Source organism: Vipera berus (assembly GCF_964194415.1).
Source record: "Vipera berus genome assembly, chromosome: 2".
NCBI lineage: Eukaryota > Metazoa > Chordata > Lepidosauria > Squamata > Viperidae > Vipera > Vipera berus.
In genome coordinates, this window is record NC_138203.1 from 191,316,860 (window position 1) to 191,340,009 (window position 23,150).

Sequence of the window (23,150 nt, forward strand, 5' to 3'; positions counted from 1 at the left end):
CAGTAATGCATTCTAACCACTGGGCTTCCATGGTTCAGCAATAGCACTTATACTTATATACTACTCCATAGGGCTTTACAGCACTCTCTGAGCAGTTTACAAATGTCATCATATTGCCCCCCAACAATTTGGATCCTCATTGCTGAACTACAAAAGTTCCACAGCAATCCATATGGGATGGTCATGACTGAGGGAGGCTGGAAATTATACCACCAATGTTTCGAGTGTTGGTTGGGGGAGGTTTTGGTTGATTTGAAGAGCAAACTGGGTGTCTTCGGCACCAATCACTCATATTAAAAGAAGCTCCAAATATTTAACCTCTGTACATTCAGGGGTGGCTCTGTCATCTTTGGGAGTCACAAATACATTGCTGAGAGGCAGAGGCAGGTCATAGGCTTTGAACTGGTACCCCAACTTTAAGCATCCAAGATCTTACAAAACACTCAGAAGGATGAGAATCAACACTTTTCATCTCTTCAAGAAATAGGACAACGTAGGTCCTTTAAATTTGCACAGAGCACATGGTATTTCTCCGTAGCAATAGCAATAGCACTTATATATTGCTTCATAGTACTTTACAGCCCTCCCTAGGCAGTTTACAGAGTCAGCATATTGCCCCCAACAATTTGGATCCTCATTTTATCAACCTTGGAAGGATGGAAGGCTGAGTCAACCTTCAGCTGCTTAGGATCAAATTCCTGGCTGTAGGCAGAGTTAGCCTGCAATATTGCATTCTAACCAGTGCACCACCAGGGCTCCTATTTTGCTGAGTGTTTTAAGTCTCAGGTTATAAGTACAGGGAACAAATATTTGCCATCTGCCATGTAGAATCTATCCAATACCTGCATCAGAACTGAAGCTGAATTTGGAATGCAAGCATCCAGAAAACACAAATACCGGTAATCCCATATCCTTTTTTCTTAATAAGAAATTTTCTTATTTTCTGCTAAACAAAAGGAAGAGGAAAGGTTGTCTTGGCTTCCTTTTAAATTTCTAAAATAATAGTTGCTTTGATGCTATTGACAAAAACCTAATGAACAATGAACATTACATGCAGTCTTCATTTAGCAACCCCAATTGGGACTGGTAACTTTGTCACTAAGCAATGCAGTCATTAAGTAAAATTTCATGTGATTGTGACTTGCAATTTTAATGCTGGTTTGTCCATTAACTCTGCTTGTTGGAAGCCAGATGCTGATCAAATGATTTATTTATTTATTTATTTATTTATTTATTTATTTATTTATTTATTTATTTATTTATTTTATTAAATTTATATACCGCCCTTCTCCCGAAGGACTCGGGGCATATATAAATAGAAAATACAAAAATTAAAAAAGAATTAAACAATTGCCCAGATAAAAACAGTAGCAGTATAAAAACCCATTAAAAACCCTGACGCCCCCCATCAGGCCAGGCCAGCTTGTTCAAATAAATGGGTCTTCAGACTGCGCCGGAAGGAGCGAAGGTCCGGTGCCGTCCGGAGCTCAACCGGCAGTTGGTTCCATAAAGCCGGAGCGCCCACAGAGAAGGCCCTCCCCCTGGAGGCCACCAGCTGACATTCTCTGACCGGAGGCACCCTGAGGAGGCCCTCTCTGTGGGAACGCACAGGGCGGAGGGAAGTTGACGCCGGCAGCAGGTGGTCCCCGAGGTACTCCGGACCCATGCCATGTAAGGACTTAAAGACCATAACCAAAACCTTGAATCTCACCCGGAAGACAACTGGTAACCAATGCAGCTCGCGGAGCAAAGGTGTAACATGGGAGTACCGGGAAACTCCCAAGACAACTCTCGCGGCCGCATTCTGTACCAGTTGGAGCCTCCGAGTGGTCTTCAAGGGGAGCCCCATGTAAAGAGCATTGCAGTAGTCCAGGCGAGAGGTCACGAGCGCATGAGTGACCATACACAGGGCATCCCGGTCCAGATAGGGCCGCAACTGGCGCACCAGGCGAACCTGGGCAAAAGCTCCCCTAGTCACGGCTACTATATAGTCTTCCAGGGTAAGCCGTGAATCTAGGAGGACTCCCAAGTTGCGAGCCCTATCCACGGGGGGTAAAAACTCACCCCCCATAGAGAGAGGTGGAATATTTTGAATGTCCCAGGATGCCGGAATGCACAGCCACTCAGTCTTGTCAGGGTTGAGCTGAAGTCTGTTCCTCCCCATCCAGACCCGAACCGCCTCCAGGCAACGGGACATCACAGCGAGGGCATCACTGGGGTGGTTTGGGGTCGAAATGAAAAGCTGGGTATCATCAGCGTACTGATGATACCCAACTCCAAAACCACGAATGATCTCACCCAGCGGTTTCATGTAGATGTTGAACAGGAGAGGCGAGAGTACCGACCCCTGAGGAACTCCACAAACGAGAGTCCTTGGGGTCGACCTCTGCCCCCTGCCAACACTGACTGCGAGCGTCCCAGGAGATAGGAGGAGAACCACTGAAGAACTGTGCCTCCCACTCCCAATCCCCTGAGACGCCGCAGCAGGATACCATGGTCGATGGTATCGAAAGCCGCCGAGAGGTCTAATAGGACAAGGACAGAGGAATGTCCTCTGTCCCGGGCCCTCCAGAGATCATTCACCAGAGCGACCAATGCCGTCTCCGTGCTGTACCCGGGCCTGAAACCCGATTGGGACAGGTCTAGATAATCCGCTTCATCCAGAACCAGGGGGAGCTGATGCGCCACCACACTCTCAACAACCTTCGCAAGAAAGCGAAGGTTGGAGACCGGATGATCGCATGACGGCAGGATGCTGTGACAGTCATAAACATCTGCCTGTTGGGAAGTGCCTGAATCTCTATCACATTATCACGAGGCTGCTATGATGATTATAAATGTGAGGACTAGTCATAAAGCTACCTCTTCAGTACTGTCGTAAGTTCAAATTGTCTCTGATCAGGGCAATCATTAAGCAAGGACAGGAAGGCCTGGAGGAACATTGTCCATAGGGTCGCGATGGGTCGGACACGACTTCGCAACTAACAACAACAAACTAAACCACATCCTCAGTTTATGGAAGAAAATAATCAGTTCCTCACTGTCTTTATCCAACAATTAAATAAAATGTAGATCTGTAAAATAGATTTAAAAAAATAAATAAATTCAGATAGTTAGGAAACTTGGCAGGTGGCAAAGATATTGTTAATGACGACAACTTCATTATTTTGTTTCTTATCCTACAGCAACCTTGTGCTCTTCAAACTGATTTTGGTTGACTCAAGAGATCACCTAACTCCTTTTCAGTCTAAGTTCAGGATGGATTACAATATGAAGACACCATTGATTACACTTGGTGCTGATTTCTGGAGGAGCCAGGATGGGAGTTGTTCATCGTCTTGACCTCTAAGGGGCTTTAGATATTATCAGCTAGGGTATCCTTTTGGACCATGGTATACTAGGGTGGTTCTAATTTTTATTTGCAATTAGTTGCACTATGGATATATTGAGTCCAAGACCTTGGGTTTATACAGTCTCTCAGGGCTCAGCATTTTCTCCCTCCCTATTTAATTTTGATGAAAACTTCTGGACCATGTCATCAACTTCACAAGGCTAGACATTGTCAATATTCTGATACTATCCATGGGTACTCCAGGCCAACCAATTGATGCTGTCAAAGTGTTATCACAGTGCCTGGAGGCTGTCTCGATGGGGGAAAACAAAATGAAGCTTAACCTAGGCAAGACAGAGAGGCTATGGAGACAAGGATCATCCAGGTCTGAATGATCTTGGCTCTGGGTGGGTTGCATTTCCTCTGAACCAGTATGCAATGTGACAGTCTTTCTGGACTCACAGCTTCTACTTGAAGAATAGCTAGCAGTTATGGCCAGGAAGACCTTTGCATACATTCTTCTGATATGCAATTAAACTTTCTTGGAGCCGCCTCAATCAGTTCTCCCAAGAAAGCAGAACTCTTTAAATGGCATCACTTTTATTGGGAGATGTTGACAGCAGAAATAGAAGGCAGGATCTGAGGGTTTCCTGTGCGAATCAAGTAATTAAAAGTGTCCATAGTGACAGGGAGGCCCTATTCATGGTTACTCATGCCTTAGTCACCTTGTGTGTGATTACAATGTACTCTACAATGGGCTGTCCTTGAGGACTATTCAAATGGTATGTTAAATGTACCATTCAAATGGTATATTCCCTGATATGTCATCTACAACTACTGTGTTTCCCTGAAAGTAAGACCTACCCTGAAAATAAGCCCTAGCCTGATTTGGGGTGGGTGGGTGGGTGGGCCTAATGTAAGCCCTACGCCAAGAATAAATCCTTGTTTTGTGGTGAGATACATACCTAAAAATCAAGCTAGGGAGGGGTGTGGGGTGGAGATGCCCCCCACACCCACTTACCATTGCAGCCTGCCTCTCGTTGCCGGCCCACTTCTTCTGTGGTATCCCCTGGGCTGCATTTCACAGTCAGAGGCCTTTCTGGAAGGTTGCTGGATGCCATCCATAAACCCTAAATGGTATAGGATCAGGGCCTTTTCCCAGTTATCAGTAAAATCCTTCAGAGCCAGCAAAATCCTAGAGTTGGCATGCCCCAGGTCTCACCTATAAAGCAATGTTATATCATGGGAACTGGGAAGCATGTCTTCTCTGTCGTCTGGAACAACTTTACTTCCAAGATCTACACAGTCTCAAGCTTGGCTGCCTTTAAGAAAGTGCTGAAGAGCTGGGGGAGGGAGGGGATGCATTTAATAAACACCTAAGAAATCATGTGAACACAGAGGACCAATACAGTTAAAGGATGAAGTAGCACCGTTACAGAAAAGGTTCTTGAGTCCAAGTGATGAGAAAGAGATTCATGCCTTAAGTACAAGATATAACTTGTACAAGAGAATCACTTTGATAAGCTTTCAAGATTCTGTGACATTATTTTACTAATAGGAAAGAATCTAGAAATATCTCCAGAATCCCAATCTTCCTTGCCAACCTCACAGGACTTGACAGTTCTGAAAAGGATTGTACTGACCAGATGGAACTGTTGCACAACCTGAGGTCCTCCTAAAGTCTTAACTGAAGCTTAAAAGACAACCATGGCTAGAAGGGCATTTGCACAGTGACATTTTGCGTACCAATTGTGCACATTCCTGGATCAGGTTTGCTCCTAGTTACTTCCCTTCCGAATTACTGCTGTATATCCTACACCATACAGAAATTGCAGCTAGCCCAGCTAGTCCAGAATGTGATAGTATGTGTAGTTATGTATATATCTTAGCAATAGCATTTAGCCTTACATACCACTCCTCAGTGTTTTACAGCCCTCTCTGAGCAGTTTACAGAGTCAGCATACTGCCTCCTCATTTTACCGACCTCAGAAAGATGGAAGGATCGAACTCCTGGCAGTGGGCAGAGTTTGTCTGCAATATTGCATTCTAACCACTGTGCTCCCATGGCTCCCTGGTCTAGGTTCACTCCTTGTGATAACACCAGCTCATGAACTACTCTGGCTCTCAGTAGGTTTCTGAGTAAATTCAAGGTGCTGGTTGTCATCTACAATGCCCTTCATGGCACTGAAATGGGTTATCCACCTGTCTCCTATTTGCCTGCAGAAATCCAACAAAATTGACACACTTCTGGTCCCCTCAATTAAGCAATGTTACCTGATGGAATGAAAGAAACTTGCCTTTTCTATTGCCATGCCTGCTCCGTGGCCCCAACTCTACTTACTTTCCATAAGGCATTAAAAACTTGATTCTTTCCATGGGCATTGGGCAGGATGTTTATGAGTTCATTTTTCAGGGGTTATGTGCATTGCCTCTGGCATGATGTTTCTTTGGGAGGGGTTTGTTGAATTTTTTATTCTTATTTTAACTGTTGTTTGCTAGTCAAGAGTCATATTTCAAGTGGGAGGGCATAAAAACCAAATTAAATAAATCAATAAAGTCACCGTAATGACTCTTTAAAATTAAAACCACAACCAAGGGAGCAATATTCCTATAGAGATTTTCCATGACTAAAATGTCCATTTGCTTCTGCATTTCCTGCTGGGTCTCCAGCTGAAGGTACTAGTGGCTGAGAATGTCTCTTGCAAACAGCACTATATTCTGCCTACATGCTGTCAACCCATTTGTGCCTGAAGAGAGAAGGAAGGATTTAACAGCTAAGGCAGGATGTGGACAGCACAAGCATCAGCTACCTAATTAGGTTATTACGAAGAAAGAGTTGGTATTTCAATTATTCCATGCCTTTTAAACTACTATGGCGCCATTTATTTATTCCCCCCCCCCCGTTTTTCATGTCCTTTAGCTGAATACCTAACTCAATATATGTGAAAGCACTACAATGTAAATCATGCCTCATATTTGAAGGCAAGCTGTAGGGCCAGCAGAATGTTATGGCAAAACGCCACTGCATTTCTGCCTTTCCTGAATGTTTATTGAGGAATGGAGGAAGTGCAATTTCCATTGCTGGAGTAACTCCTAACTTGGATTAGGACTGAGCTTCAGCCACACTGTGAGAGGCAAGACCGCCCCATGTTAACATGGTCACCCAGACCACTCACCAACCATGAGCATCCCTGACCTGTCAGTGAACCCCAAGCAATAGAACAAAAGATCACCTATTTTTCTGCCCATATTCTGCCCGCTTGGGCTGAAACTGACTGAAATTTCCCTCTAGGAAATTGGCAAATATCAACAGCTCGGTCAAGACCATAGAAAATCCCCTCAAAATATGGAAACACAGTGTCAGTACCAGCTGCACTTTAACTGTGACAAGCCACGTTTACTGCAGACATGCAGTATTCAGTAACAAAGAATAGGAACTAAAGAAGGAATTCCAAATGAAATCAGGAAAAATGATTTCAGTCACAAGCAGTTCCTACAATGAAGTTTAAAAATGTAGTTGTTTCAGGTGCTAGCCTAGAAACCAGGAAACGGAGGTCTAGTCCTGCCTTAAGCATGAAAAACCAGCTGGGTGACTTTGGATCAATCAGTCTCTCTTATCCCAATTCACCTCACAGAATTCTTTTTTTTAATTAAAGAGATTTACAAAAACAAAATTTTACAATATATCCCCAAATCCCTCCCACCCCAAACCCCCCCACTTCCCCCCCCACTTCCCAGAGCTAAATACAGGATTATAGTTACAATAATCATATTCTAAATAAAAATTATGCATAATATACAATTAACCAAATTCATAATGTGCTTTAACTCCCCTTTAACATAACTACAAACAAAGTACCAATAACAATATCCCACTAAAATCTACTCATAAGCTAAATGGAACTTTTTAGTCCCATATTTGTTCTGAATATAATTTATCCATCTCCTCCAAACTGAAATATATCTTTCCTGTGAATGATCTTTCAAATAAGCAGAAATCTTAGACATTTCTGCAAGATTCGAAACTTTAAACACCCATTCTTCTATAGTGGGCAAACTATCCTTCTTCCAATATTGTCCCACCAGTAACCATGCTGCTGTTATCATGTTCAACATCAAGTTAGTTTCTTTAACATCACAATCTACAACAATACCCAATAAAAACAATTGCGGAGAAAACTTTATCTTTCTCTTAAAAATCTTTTGAATGTTCCACCAAATTTTGATCCAAAAAGCTTTTATATTTCTACAAGTCCACCACATGTGAAAATAGGTAGCTTCTAAACTACCACATCTCCAACATTTAGACTGTAAATTAGGATACATGTTGGACAACTTCTTGGGATCCAGATGCCATCTATAAAACATTTTATAAAAAATTTCTCTTAAATTTTGAGCCTGAGTAAATTTAACATTTCTAACCCAAATTATCTCCCAGGTGTCCAACAAAATTGGTTCCTGAATATTTTGTGACCACTTTATCATACAGTCTTTAACCAGTTCCGTTTCCGAATCCAATTCAATTAAAGCATTATATATCCTCTTTATATGTGCACAATTTAAATCTCTAATTTGTTTTACTAAATTTTGATCTGTAATTGTGATGCCAACCTTTTGATCTGACTTCCACCTAACTTTCAATTGGGTATATTGAAACCAAGAGTAACTTATGTTTTCTTGTCTTAACTCCTCTAATGATTTAAGTTGCCAATCAGTCCCTTGCAATCTAAGTAGTTCCTTATAAGAAACCATGTCCATACTCACTCCCATAGATATGCCCTCTATCGCTTGTCCAGGAATTCCCCAAATCGGTATTTTATAATTTAACTTATAATAATACTTTTTCCAGACACGCAATAAAGCACTTCTAAGAATATGGGATTTAAAAGCCCTGTCCACCTTCTTATCGTAAAGCAAATATGCATGCCATCCATATACCAAATCCCATCCCTCAAGATGAAGTATTCTCTTGTTAGTTAAATTAAGCCAATCACTAACCCACGTCAAGGCAACCGCATCATAATACAATTTCAAATTTGGCGCCTTGAGTCCCCCTCTTTCCCTAGCATCTTGTAAAATCTTAAATTTAACTCTTGGTTTTTTCCCCGCCCAAATAAATTTGTTAATACCCTTCTGCTATTGATCAAGGTTGGCATCCTTTTTCAATATAGGTATCATTTGAAACAAAAAGAGAAACTTTGGTAGAACATTCATTTTAACAACTGCAATTCTTCCCAGTAATGATAATTGTAATTTTTTCCAATTATTTAAGTCCCTTTGTACCTTCGACCATAGTGTTTCATAATTATTCTTATACAATTTTACATTTGAGGCTGCAATATATACTCCTAAATATTTAACCTTCTTCACTATTTCAAAACCTGTTAATTTAGATAACATATCCCTTTCACTCATAGATAGGTTCTTAGATAATATCTTAGTCTTATTACTATTCACCCTAAACCCAGAAACCTTACCATACTGAGTTATAATTTCCATCAAATCTATAACCGACTGTAACGGTTGGGATACTGTCACCTCACAGAATTCTTGTTGTGGGGAAAATAGGAGGAGGAAGGAATACCATGTATGTTTGCTGCCTTGAGTTACTTATAAAAGTAATTTTAAAAAAGAGGTAGGATAACACCACCACCACCCCAAATAGCAATCACAGAATAATTATTAAGAGCCATGAGAAAGATAAATGCTTCACAAACACATATTTCCCTCTTCTATAAGTTCTCAGTAGTAGTGCAATACCAGTGAACAGTAACAGTCTGATGAAAAATAAGGAAATAAGGCTGCAAATTCTTCCCACCTCCAGTTTTTCCCCATGCCTCTCTTTTCTCCTTTCTCCATCTCCTGTTGCAAACCTTTTTTCTTCTGTCATTTCCTGTTTTCCTCACTTGCTCATTTAAAGAAAGTTCTCACCTGTCTGCCAAAAGGGTCATCTGAGCCCGGAGTCCCTCATAATCAAACATGCGTGTCTGGTTGTCTTAATATTCCACCCTGTCATAGACTACAGGAGTGGCTCTTGTTTTACAATAGGAAAAGACTGCTCCTGTTTAAACATCTATCTCACTTCCTGAATGAAAACATGCCCAGGAATCAGATCCCTTGGATTTCCTGCCTCTCAGTCCCAGAGTGTATAAGAATCTCTGCCTTGTTATTGTTTGGCATCCCTCTTTCTTGGAAAACAGCAAGTGATCATTGCAAAAAATATGGTGCTCTTTCCTTCCATGGGCAGTCACTGACAGTCACAAACCTCTGACTCAAGGCTTAAAAACATTTAAAAATTCTATATCTTTTTAAAAAATGGAAACCTTTTAATCTTCTTTTTTCAAAATGAAACTGTCATCCCTAGAGCAGACTTGCTGGAAGATTATTGTGAAGCACATACATGTTGTTTGTTACTGAAAAAGAATATACCTCATTCTATTGTTCTTATTTCCTTCCAGCTGGCAAAAAATTAGAGGAACATAAGTCAGATAAAGAAAATTGTTCCTGAACTCTGTTTTATTGTTTCAAATGAAAAGAAAACACTCTGACTAAAGTTTCCAAGCAAAATCATACCACCAGGATCAGGGTTTTTAAACAAGATAATTAAGAGTTTGCAATTAGGAACAGAACAGATAATAGAATAGAATAGAATAGAATAGAATAGAATAGAATAGAATAGAATAGAATAGAATAGAATAGAATAGAATAGAATAGAATAGAATAGAATAGAATAGAAATAGAATAGAATAGAGCTGGAAGGGACCTTGGAGGTCTTCTAGTCCAGCCCCCTGCACAAGCAGGAGAACCTATACTGTTTCACACAGGTGATTGTCTAGTCTCTTCTTAAAAATCTCCAGTGATAGAGCACCCATGATTTCTGGGGGTAAGCTGTTTCACTGGTTGATTGTCCTCATTGTCAGGAGGTTTCTCCTTAATTCCAGGTTGCTTCTCTTTCTGATCATTTTTCAAACATTGTTTCTTGTCCTTCCCTCTGGTGCTTTGTGGCAGTGCCTCAGATACTGGAACACTGCTATCATGTCTCCCCTATTTCTTCTTTTCTTTAGACTAGCCAAACCCAAGTCCCATAGCCGTTCTTCATATGTTTTAGTCTCCAGGCCTTTGATCATCTCTGAATTTTTTCCAAACTCTCAACATCTTTTTTGAGATATGGTGACCAAAATTAGCTGCAGTTTTCCTGCTGTGGTCTTACTAGGATTTTATAAAGTGGTACTAATTTGAGGAGGATTGTTTATTTATTTTAATTATTTTATTTTAATCCCATTTATATCCCGCCCTTCTCCGAAGACTCAGGGCGGCTTACAATCTAAAGCACAATGTGCTTAGCAATAATTTAAATGTTAAATGTGTGATAAATAATATTATTGATCATCAAAAATGTAAATGTTCAAAGTTTTAGAGTATGATATAGGCTTTTGTTTAAATGTTAATGGGTAGACTAATACTGAATATTTTCTCCAAGAAAAGGCAAAACTATTCATGGCACATGTATTTTGGCTTTCATCAGACACATTTTCTCATTAGTCCCAAATGTGATGTGATTGTTCTAAACCAGGGTTTGGTTACAGATAAATTAGCAAGCTCAATACAGAAGTGTTTTCTTGCTTAATTAAAGTATGTGGAAAGAAGTTCACATTGAGGACTTTGAAAATGCAGACTTTTCTTTCACATGTAAAGCACAGCTTTAACAGACCGAAAACATGCAGGGTTTTTTGGATAGAAGCCAAACTTCTGGAAGATAAAAATTCTACCCTGTACAATAGGAAAAGTGTTCTAGAGAAAACAGGAATTTGCATCTATTTGTCAGCTGCTAACTAAAGGGCAGGATGACTGTATTGCTGTGTTTGGGGTGTGATAAAGGAGGAGTTGGCATATTTGAGCCTAGAACATATCAGTTCATCAAAAGACAGAAGACGCCACTCCAGCAAGAGAACAATGTGTAACAGTCAGGAGATGAATATTTGTGAGATCAACAGAAAGAAGCATAGACAGCTAAGAGCTATGTGCAAGCAAAAGAAAAAGAGTCTGTAGTCTGAAATTTACTTCTAAGTGATTGACCAATTTGGAATTTCCAAGAAAGAGAGACATTGAGACAAACAAATCTACAACCTGAGCCAGTAGTCTAAAAATACTCTGTCCACATGCTGTATTAGGGAAAGAAAACTTGAAAGTGAAAGCAGTTTAGGGAAAGGGAAAAACGTTATCTATAGCACTTAAAACAGCAATGCCAGAAGTAAAAGTAGAGATTTTAATTCATTTATTTATTAAAGAAACTTATATGGTCACCACAATACATCTTTATGTATCAGGACTCTGGGTGGCTCACAATTACAATAAAAATGTAAAAGAAACAATTTTAAAAAATAGCATCCACACCCTCCAAAAAACAACAGCATGGCCACAAAGTTAAGAGGAACTACGGAAAAACTCTAAGTAAACGGGCTTATACAAAACTATGTAGAACTAAGGAGAAACTTCCTGAAAGTTAAAACAATTAACCAGGGGAACAACCTGCCTCCAGAAGTGGTGAATGCTCCAACACTGGAAGTTTTTAAGATGAGACTGGACAGCCATTTGTCCGAAATGGTATAGGGTTTCCTGCCTGAGCAGGGGGTTGGACTAGATGATGATGATCATTATCATCATCATCTTGACTGCAGAAAATTAATATAAGATAGGGTTGTTTATGTTAGTAAAATTGACATATTAGCTGTGCATCTTTGAAGCACCACACATGATACTTCAAGGGGAAAATCTGTACCAACTTGACTGTCCTGCCTTTCCTTGAACCATAGGGTTACCAGATATCTAAACAGGATACGCTAACATTTTGATATTTGTATATACATTCATTGGAGAGGAAAGGATCATAAGTCAGTAAAAACACACAGAGATTAAGAGGCATGTGCTAGCACCAGCTGTTTGCCTATGATGCTTGCTGCGGGGAGCACTTAGGAGGCAAAAGACTTCAGGGTATAACTGATTAACCATTGTCCATTGTTAACCTGATGTTAGCACTTATTAGGGCAGTGTTTCTCAACCTCAGCAACTTTAAGATGTGTGGACTTCAGCTTCCAGAATTCCCCAGCCAGATGCTGGGGAAGTCTGAGAGTTGAAGGCCACACATCTTAAAGTTGCTGAGATTGAGAAATGCTGTGTTAGGGAACACAGAACACAGAAAGAGGGCTCAGTTAGATACTAAAAAAGCCAGACAATATTTGATTTTTAAAGCTATGCCTGCTGGGTGGAAGACATGTTGAACCATCCCAAATGAACCCACAATAAAGTATCATAAGAGCTCTTGTGAAGTAATTAGAGAATGGTAATTGTATACTGGCCCCTAACTGACCATGCTTTGTAAAAATTATAAAGAAGGTGGTAGCTTCTCAGCTGCAGGCAGTTCTGTAGAAAGGAGATTATCTTGGCCAATTTCAGACTGGCTTCAGAGTAGGATAGGAATTGAGTTTACCTCGGACATATTAGTGGATAAAGTTTGGGACTTGACAAAGGGAAAATGATCCAGTTGATTTTTTTGACCCCTCAACAATTTTCAAAATCAATAATAATATTCCTCTGGAACACTTGACAGACTTGGGAATAGAAGTATTGTTGTAATGGTTCTGTTCCTATTTCTCAGGTAAATTTCATATGGAATCTTCTGGAAATGGTCTGTGAAATGACAACTAGTACAGTACTGTATATATCAAAAGGCTCCATTCAGTCTCCAATGCTTTTCAGTATCCACAATAGTAGATAGTTGGCATACAGCACTTCATTTGCATCTTCTCATTCTAAGATCACACAATTCCACACAAAATCTGTCAATTTCCAGCAACAATTTTCTTCGCAACCACTTTTTCTTTTTTCCAAATTAAAAGTGAGAAATAGGAGACTTGCTTCTATTATCATTTTAACTTTCCCACATCCAAAAGAAATGGAAAGAGTTTGCTTTTCAGAAGCCTCCATTTTAATTCCTGTCCCTTAACCTCCACTCAGGAATAAAAAGAAAGGGAGATAAATACTGGCTTCATCCATTCCAATGATGTCATCATGGCTTTTAGTGGAACTGAAAATGAAGGCAAATACATGTATCCCAGGATAATGTTGCAGGATCCAATCTGAGACAGTCACCTAGACCAGAGGTTTATTCTTCCAAGCTGTCAGACTCATGCTGGAGCATTGACCTTCAGAAGTCTCCATAATGTATGCACTGCACTCTTCTATGCATTGTATTTATGTGGTACTTGACTGTGTATGGCTTATAGTTGTTAATTGGGGTGTTAATGGCCAGCTGTTAAATGGTGGCATTCCTGAAAGATGTATCTGAAGCTTGATCTCTTTTTCATTCTTCAAATTGAAGCAATATCCAGGATCATGTTTGATTAGCTGTGGCTGATATGCCACATTCATCCTTAAAATTATTTTCAAACTACAGTATAGCACACACCAGTGAACTATGTAACCTCAAAGACTGACTATTGTGATATGTTCTGCTTGGGGTTGTCCTTGTGTCTAATCTGGAAATTTCAGATGTTATAGAACTGAGCAGTCAAAGTGGTTTCTAGAGGAACTCAAAGACACACTATAGTTATTCTACAAGAAGTGGCTACCAGTTTGTTTCCAAACAAATGTAAAATGCTACATTTATTTATTTATTTATTTATTTATTTATTTATTTATTTATTTATTTATTTATTTATTTATTTATTTATTTAGATTTCTATACCGCCCTATTCCCAAAGGACTCAGGGCGGTTTACAGGGCAGCATAAATTACAATATAAAAGATAATATAAAATTAAAATAAATTAAATTAATTAAGCCCAACAATTAAAACAATATTTAAAAAGCTAAAACCCCTTCAGTCCAGGCCTGATGAATCAAAAATCCAGGTTTTCAGGTCCCGGCGAAATGAACGCAGATCGGGGGCGGTCTGGAGTTCCACAGGTAAATCATTCCAAAGGGCAGGCGCGCCCACAGAGAATGCCCTCCCTCTGGGGATCACCCGCCGGCACTCCCTAACCGGTGGCACCCTAAGGAGGGCCTCTCTATGGGCACAGGACGATGGGAAGTTGGAGCCAGGTTACTAGAGAAGATTCCTCTTGCCTTATAATTCTTCTCCTTCTTTTCTTTGAGATTATCTGAGGTGGTTTGTCTACAATTGCCATGGACAATTTAAATATAAACTAAGTATAAGATGATACTTGATATTTGATGTAGAGACACAACAGAAAGGATGTGGATTTTTTAAAAACTGTGGCTTAAAGATTAGAAAAAAGATATATGAAGATATTAAGTCTACATTAAAATTCAGAGTGATAGTTTTGCTGTAACGTTCTTATATCAAAGCAATTCTGCCAGTTGTACTTCTTAATCTTAGTACTGTAGATCAACGTGCCTCTGAAAAGCAAGGAATATGATGGTTCCTTCCCTGAATGCTAGGTGGAGATGAAAGGGCGTAATCTTGGTATAATTTTATCCTTGGAGTTGAATCAGAAATGTTGAAAAGTGGATGTCATATTGCTCAACAATACACACATGCACACAAGCACACATACTCACATGTCCCAAATTCAGTTCTTCCCCCCTCTTTCTCTATGGATATACATATGTTTATGTGTATATATGCATACATACTGTATATATTTATATATACATGTATGCATGTACTGTTTCTATGTATATTCAGACATGTATACATACATATAAAATGTGTGTGCATACTTGCATATAACTGAAGAGTTAATTCTGGGCCAGTCACTGACCATGTAGCTACAAACCAAGTTTCCACAGTATATCTAGCATCCAGATTTTTTAAAAAACTAAGTCCTATTACAAGGACAGCAGTAAATAATGAGGGAAAGCTGGATATTTTGCCAGGAATCATATGAAAGTACAGTACAGATCAGTATATAGAAAAAAAATGTAGCATAACATCTGTGAGATTGTAACACTCCATGGAGAACTCACTAACATCAAGAACAAGGCCAACATCTCTGCCTATAAGAATAATAAAAACCTTCTTATATGCACCCTGCTTTTTAATATCTATATTCTGACTGTTCTTAATAATGGGGAGCCATCAAAATAGGCCTTCGGTAATGAAATGTCAGATCCCAGCAGCAGCACTCTGACACATGTTCCTTCTAAACATGTAAACACCATATATGCACTACCCAGGAAAATTTGCATTCAGGCATGTTTGGTTTCTTTATTTTCCCCCATCCCCTCCTCCCTTATCCTTTTGCCTTATGTTATTAATAGTGGCAGGAAAATAAACAAACTTTAACCAATGTCAGTGGGCATGACATCATGTCTCAACTTGTATCTGCTTAATTTCAGGTCTATCCTGTGCACCAAAGCTCTGTCAGAAAGTTAATGGTGGAAAACTTACTAGGTTAGTGAAAATCATGGAAAGAGTAGCTTTCCCCCTCAATTCTTCCTGACCTTGCTTTCTCCGGAAGACAGTGGAATGAGAAGAATCTGGAATGTGATTATGTAACCTTTCCAGTCACCCAGGCTAGAACAGAAACCTACCTGGTTTTGATGAATGGCTATCCTGTAGATTTTGCTAAGTACACATCTGATTGACCTGCTGTGTTGGAAAATATTGTCACTACCGGCAATTCACGTTCAGATTTTTCTCTTCTGGCTTATTAATTCTTACCTGCGAATTAGCCCAGAGCTTCCAGCTTGTTCAAAGTGCTGTGCTGCTCTTTAAAGCAGTTAATGATAAATCCCCGCGCTCCAGTTGTTACGTAGGCTGAAGGCCCAGCCCCCTCGGCTAAGTGCATGTGGGCTGTTTACTGCAGAAGTAGGCTGTGTCAGCTGAGAGTTTCTGTTCTGTACACTCCCTATGCAGCTAAACGCAGCCAAGGCAACCAGTTTGGTGGCAGCTGGCCAGCTCTGGAACTTGCTGGATGAAAATGGAAGGTGGCCTGCCAGGGAATCAATAACCAGGGACAATTCGAGACAGGGGGAACAGGGTAAGGTCAAAGAACTTTCCAAGCCCGAAGAGCTTTCACTTCAAAGCCTAAAGAACTTTCACTGCCCTCAGCTTGCTCCCGGCACAACATCCATGGACAGCTTTCCTTGCTTTTATGGACAAAGGGGTTTTCTGACAGCTGTGAGCAAACAAACTGTGTGGCATAAATGTCCTGGCAAATATAAATGGGTTGTATTATTCCCTCCATGCCTAACTGGGGGAGGAGGGACACATAAGCTTTCTGCTAAGACTGCTTTCTGAGCATTTATTAATTACCCATTTTTTGTGCCATAATAGCCCTAGATGAAAACAGATTTGATTGAGAAGGTGCACAAATTATTCCAGTAGAAGAGGTAAGGTTTATACTTACTACATTTTCATATCTTTACAATCTTGCTCCAAGGCAGAGGAGTTGAAAAAAGAAGCAGACGAACAGGTTTCTCAGCTTAATGACACAATTTTCTCTTTCTCTTCCGAAATCTCTCTCTCCCTCTCTCTCTCTCTCTCCCCCCACTTCTATATCTGATGAACAGTCCCTCCCAGCCATCCTGTCCCTTTTATGTTATCACTGACCGCTTCCCTGACTAAATCCCTTTAGATCTCTTGAGACTTCATCTCCAGGAATTCTTAGACAGTTGGGACTACACTCCTAAAATTCCTTATTTGCCTAAATCAGACTTTCCAGGCTGATACTGTGGGGTTTCGTTGGAATAAACAGTGTGGGAATGACAGAAACTATCACCTAATATAGTACATTTGGGTTGTTGTTAGTATACCAGCTGCCAGCTAAATAATTTGCAGTTAATTAAACCTTAAATTAAGCAATTGATTATAAAATATTTAAATTTTTAAAATTTAAATTGAGCACAATTGCCCAGATTAAATAGCATCACACCACACAACAGCTTTACTTTACTGCAGTTCAGTGAAATAGTTACCTAGGACAGGTAACAGTCCATAGTTTTAAAGTTATTTTTTTCCCATCTATCCAGGAGCATCCTATACCTCATATTGCTATTCCAGCTCTCTTGCTTGTATGGCCATTTTCATCATGTGAATGGTGAGAAAGAAAAAGATGAAGTCAGTATAATATTAGGGCAAGAGAACTCAGGTATTAAATTTCAATGTTTTAACTCCAAGATATCTATTTATAGTTGGCAACGGAGTAATGGGTTCTATTGTTCTGATGACTGCACATTTCAGAGCAGATAAAGATCTGTTCAATGATCTGACCCGCATTCAGCAGAACATTATCTTTCAGGATTTAAATCTAATTTCACCACCAGCCAGGCTGATCTCACCTAAATGTTTGCCGAGGGTTGTTTATTTCAGATCAATTTCTTCTCTGTGTTTCCATTAGCTTCCCCTGCCAATCCAAAGCTTTCTTTCTATTTTATTCTGTCATTTTTCTCTGCCACAGGCCTCAGCCTGCAATTTCTTGAGATGTGCCATTTCCTTAATTATAGGAAATGGCACATCTAGAAGGATGATGGGGGGTGGGGGAATGCAAAGCACAGAGAAGTGCTGCCATGCTGGTCACTGCAATTAGGAATGCCAGCATTAAAGCATTAGGAGAGAAAAATATCATTCTTTGCTAGCAACAAAGTAGGAAAAAATCAGTGTAAAAATAAGAGACTGTAGTAACACTGCTCACCATTTAATAGATCTAAAAATTCACTGTTAATGACAATGCAAAGAAGACAGGATCAATAAACAGGGTCTTATATGGGGGAAAAAAGGTAAAATGAACACAACCTTACTTTTCTGGTGGACTGCAGGTATTGTGGAATAGAACTGGATAAGGAAGAAAGTGGTATCTGAATAATAAGAAACCCATTCTATAAATCAGTAGTTAAATCTGAATGTGGAATCCAGTTAATCTGCATCACAGAGAATGGCCTTTGTTTCCTGAGATATCAAAGACTCCCAAAGTGATTTTTTTTTAAAAAAAATGCATTGCATTATTGTCTCTGGGACAGAAAAAGCATTCTGCAAGAGAAAGTGGGGAGATAATGTTTTAGGATAATCCAAATTTAGGGATCGTATCCTTATTGAGATTATTATCATTAAATAATAATAAAAAATAGTATTAAGATTAAAAATAAAAAAGGCCCAGGTGAGATGGTGACACAAGTGGCTGCACATATGTAAGCTCTATCTGATAATTTAAAATTTTATAGTATAAATATTGGATAGGAAAAAAAATTATTTGAAGCACACAGAATCAATATCAGCTATGGTTTGACTGCAATAAGCCAAGTTTGCTGCAGAAATGTGGTATACGTATGCCAATAATAAAAAAATGTAAACTAAAGGTGGAATTCCATGCATTTTTATCTCACATTTATTTAGTTCTCCCAACTACAATACAGACAGTTACTAAAGAGTACTTACTGCAAAAAGGTAGAAGAAAGTTTGAGAACATAATACATGTAAGTAGGAGAGCTGTTACTATCATTATTATTTAAATACCTAAAATATCCCCACAAGAGATAACTATTGTGAACTATGATTAGAGCCAGACATTGATGTAATACAAGATTACAAAGAGGGAGGATAATAATAATAATAATAATAATAATAATAATAATAATAATAATAATAATAATAATAATAATAATAATAATAATAATAATTCCTTCTAACAGAAAGAAAGGTAATTAAAAGAAAAGCAAAGTTATAAAACAGGGGTGTCAAACTCAATTTCATTGAGGGCCGCATCAGTATTGCAGTTGCCCTCAGGGGGCCGGGTGAGTATGGCCAGGGTGGGTGTGGCCTACTGGGTGGGCGTGGCCAGCTCTACATCGTTCCCATCAAGGGTGCCTTTAGGGGCCTGGGCAGGAGTGGGACAGATCTGAGGGTCTCTGGCAGAAGGAGGGTCTCTGGGCCAGGGCCAAGGCAGTGGGGGCTGTTCCCTCACTGTTTCCAGGATGGCTTCGCGGGCCACATGAAACCACTTTGCGGGCCGCATCCGGCCCCCGGGCCTTGTGTTTGACATGTCTGTTATAAAAGATCAACTTTTGATTAATGGTTATTGAAAAAAGCCAAAAGAACAATTTACATATGGTCAGAATTGATTATAAAAAGGCATTTGATTCTTTACTCCATAGCTGGATTATCAAGTGCTGGAAACACATGGTGTCAGTACAAACATTGGAATATTTATAGCAAAAATCAGTGGAATACAGAATTGGTGGCTGGAAAATTAAAATATGGGCATGTAAAATTAGGAGAGGCATCTTGCAAGTTGGCTTATTATTTGCCATTGCCATGATCCTACTTTCAGCACTTTGGAAGAAAACAAATTTCAGCTATCAAACTGCAAAAAATGCTAATGAAATGCCACCTTTGTTTTATATTGATGATCTGAAGCTTTATGGAAAATTAGAAAATGAAATCCAGTCACTGAAAAGTACTGTACCAAATTTTAGCACAGATATAGTAACAGAATTTGGCCTAGAGAAGTATGGCGCAGTAGCAATAAAGTGTAATAAAATCACAAACAGCAATGGAATTGAAATGCTGAATAGCCAAACCATCAGACGCCATCAGGATGAAGCCTACAGGTATCTGGGCATTTTACAGTGGGATGACATCAAACCTGAATAAGTTAAAAATGTGATTAGTAAAGAGTACATCCAAAGAGTAAGAAAACTGAATTGTGGTAAACAGCATCAAAGCTGTCAATGCCTGGACTGTACAATACAACAACACACTGTGATGCAATATGCTGCTGGAACTATTAGCTGGATACAAATTTAACTCTGGCAAAAGAAAGCGAAGATGGCACTAATAGGAAATAGGCACCTTGGTTGCAACCTCAAACCACCGGAGCACCACTTGAACACCATCAGCATTGACAAAATCACCATCTGTCAACTGCAAAAGGTAGCTTTATTTGGAACAGCTTAAATCAGGCACACTGGCTGAGGAATTCTGGGAGTTGAAGTCCACAAGTCATAAAAGGGCCAAGTTTGAAGACCCCTGGTTTACATCTTGCCTTGTTACATCTTGAGTCTCTGGCTTATTTCTTCTTGCTCCTTCCTAGGTTCCAGGTTACAATGATGTAATAATCTTACAAGGTAAACTTGGTTTTTCAGTGCAAGAAAGCTGTAGAAAAGTTGCCATTCAAATCTATACATAACAACTACTTGACCTACTTGAACTATTACTTCAGCTATATATACTTGATTCTTTCTGATACTTCTTTCTATTCTGCTGTTAGACATCACTTGTTACCACAGACAACATTTAAGATGCAACTGCATCAGTACCTTATTTGACATAGTGATAATTATCTGTTAGATCTAGTAGACACTTAAGAGTTGCAATTTAAAAAAAGGCAAGAAATTTCGATACAAGGTTGGAAAGGCAACTTTCTACATAATCTAGATCAGGGGTCTTCAAACTTGGCCCTTTTATGACCTGTGGACTTCAATTCCCAGAATTCCTCAGTCATAAAAGGGCCAAGTTTGAAGACCTCTGATCTAGATTTTAGTGAAAACTTTACTAGAAGATTTTTCCCCCATTATCTAATTATAATAACAACCACAATAACCTAAGGAACCTAATTACATTTTTGCATTTAATCAGCAATAAGATAGCACAGCTAACTAAAATAACCTAAAGCTGAGTTTAATGGAGAAGGAAACAAAGAGGTATCGGTGGATCCAGCTATACAAAACAAATATATGTCTCCCCACTTCTCCCTTGAGTTGATGTATTTCTGGTTATTCCACTGTTTTAAAGATTTCTAATTTTTACAAACTTCAGCCAACTTTCAGCACCTGCTCAGCTGTGTTTTTAAGAACTGCTAAATAATGCAGGTTTTTTTTAAAAAACCAGTCCTTCTTCCCCTTCTTGATGCAAAAGATGCAGGTGTCTGCTATTGTTGAAGGGGATTCTTCTCATTAGTGCTTTCAGATCTTTATATGATATTATTGTAAATTGCAGATACAAAGCAAAAATGTCTAGTTTGTGTCCTGCTGTTTAAAGGAAATGGAAATGTTCTTCAACAACACAAATTTAAATTCAAAACATGTTCAATAGAAGACATTCCTTTTGAAGTGACTTCTTATTCTATGCAAAATGGAATGGATATCTTAGTTGAGAATCAACTTCAAAGGTTTATGCACCTTGTGCGTTCAGTTTTACATATTCAGGTAGCATGGCAGGATTTACCCAGACCTGCTGTCTCCATTCTCTTCCAGACCTGCTATCTTCGTTCTCTTCTCTGCCATTTCCTTTTACCTTTTTGCCGTGTTTCTCTTTTCTACTCTATGTTTCTTTACACAGAGATTTTTTTCATCTAAATTACATTCATCGTTATTTTGGAGATCTACTAATAGGAGACAGCTACCAAGTACAATGATGAAAATAAATAAATAATGAGAAGTACTTTGTGATGTTATGGCAGAAATTCTGTTTGCTTGTGCTTGTGCCCAACCTTGGATGCAAATATATAAATTGCTGGGCTTGCATTGTGATGTCACAATATACATCTCATCACTTGGTTTCTCTCTTCCGTATATATCTATGGATGATGGGATACCAGATGTTCAACATCTGTACCTATATCTGAGAACAAAAACTGTTAGATAAAAGGAGAGGTAGAAGTGGGCTCTAGATCCAATTAAGGTGTATAGCAGTTCTGAAATCCACAATATGAATTTCCAAAATAACAGCAGTAAGGCATTATTCTGCTTTATTTCTTTGATTAAGGTCATAAAAATAGAACTAGTAAGAAATAAAAACATTGAAGATTTGGAACAAGATATGCAATATTTTATACACTTTCTGTGGCATTTCCATAAAATTTACTTATGGCATAACTTCAAAATGGTTATTCTTTACTAAATTCAATGTTCTGCAAAACAAATAGAAATTTCTCCCTGAGGTTTTTGCCTCTGAAAATTTGGAAGTTTACGTTCTTGGACTCCATCGAGTCAACAATTATTCTGTATATAATAGTATGCTGTCCTTACACTGATGTTGCTTGATCATGTAATCCCTCTAATATCCCCAGACATATCAAACTCGGAACGTCATGTGATGTCATGCAACGTATCAGGACTGTTTTGCTATTGCTGGCAATGGGGTGGGCGTGGCTTCCGTGTGATGCATCCGGCCCACGGGCCAGCAGTTTTACACCCCTGCTCTAACCTGTAAAATAATTAATGTTGGACATATGGAACAAGCTTAATTTTTCTCTAAATAACTCTTGTTATATAATTCTGTACCTGTAAACTAAACCAGGCAAGAATTATCAATAAATTAAACTACTCTTACTCTAGTCTAAACATGTATTAATTTGCTCCAAAAGCAAATTAATTCAAAACCTTTGGTACCATCTTCTCCAAAGTAGTTCTGCCTTCCCAATGCAGAGAAAAGATGGTCAGACATGAACCCAGACACTGCCATTGTGTGAATGGCCCAAAGTTGTTGAATACCTTTTATCCTGAGGTTTGGCTAGAATATTCTGTATTAGTTTTTTTAGAAGACTGTCAAAATGGCTTTGTTTTATGAGCTTTGAGATTTGATTTTAGATTTGGGGACAGCTTATATTTTCTTTTGGTTTTATGGTAAATGTAATCCCTCTAATATCCCCAGACATATCAAACTCGCAACGTCATGTGACGTCGTGCAAGGTATCAGGACTGTTTTGCCATTGCTGGCAATGGGGTGGGCGTGGCTTCCGTGTGACGCAATGATATCTCTCTTTTTGGTATATTTATACTAGACTCATTGGTGACATCTTGTTGCATGTCAATGAAGTTTTCTTTAATGGGGATGTGGTTGCATAAATTGCCTAGAGTCT

At 39.1% G+C, this 23,150-nt stretch overlaps 1 protein-coding gene across 2 annotated transcripts in view; it reads right to left on the reverse strand.

The window, feature by feature from the left end:
* ARHGEF37 (Rho guanine nucleotide exchange factor 37) overlaps window positions 1-23,150 on the reverse strand; it is a 63,837-nt gene that overhangs the window by 35,354 nt on the left and 5,333 nt on the right. For both annotated transcript variants that reach the window (XM_081318598.1, XM_081318597.1), the window contains exon 2: window positions 19,870-19,934. In XM_081318598.1, coding sequence (XP_081174724.1) covers window positions 19,870-19,882 — 13 coding nt within the window. In that variant the 5' untranslated portion in view covers window positions 19,883-19,934. The remainder of the gene's footprint in view (window positions 1-19,869; window positions 19,935-23,150) is intronic.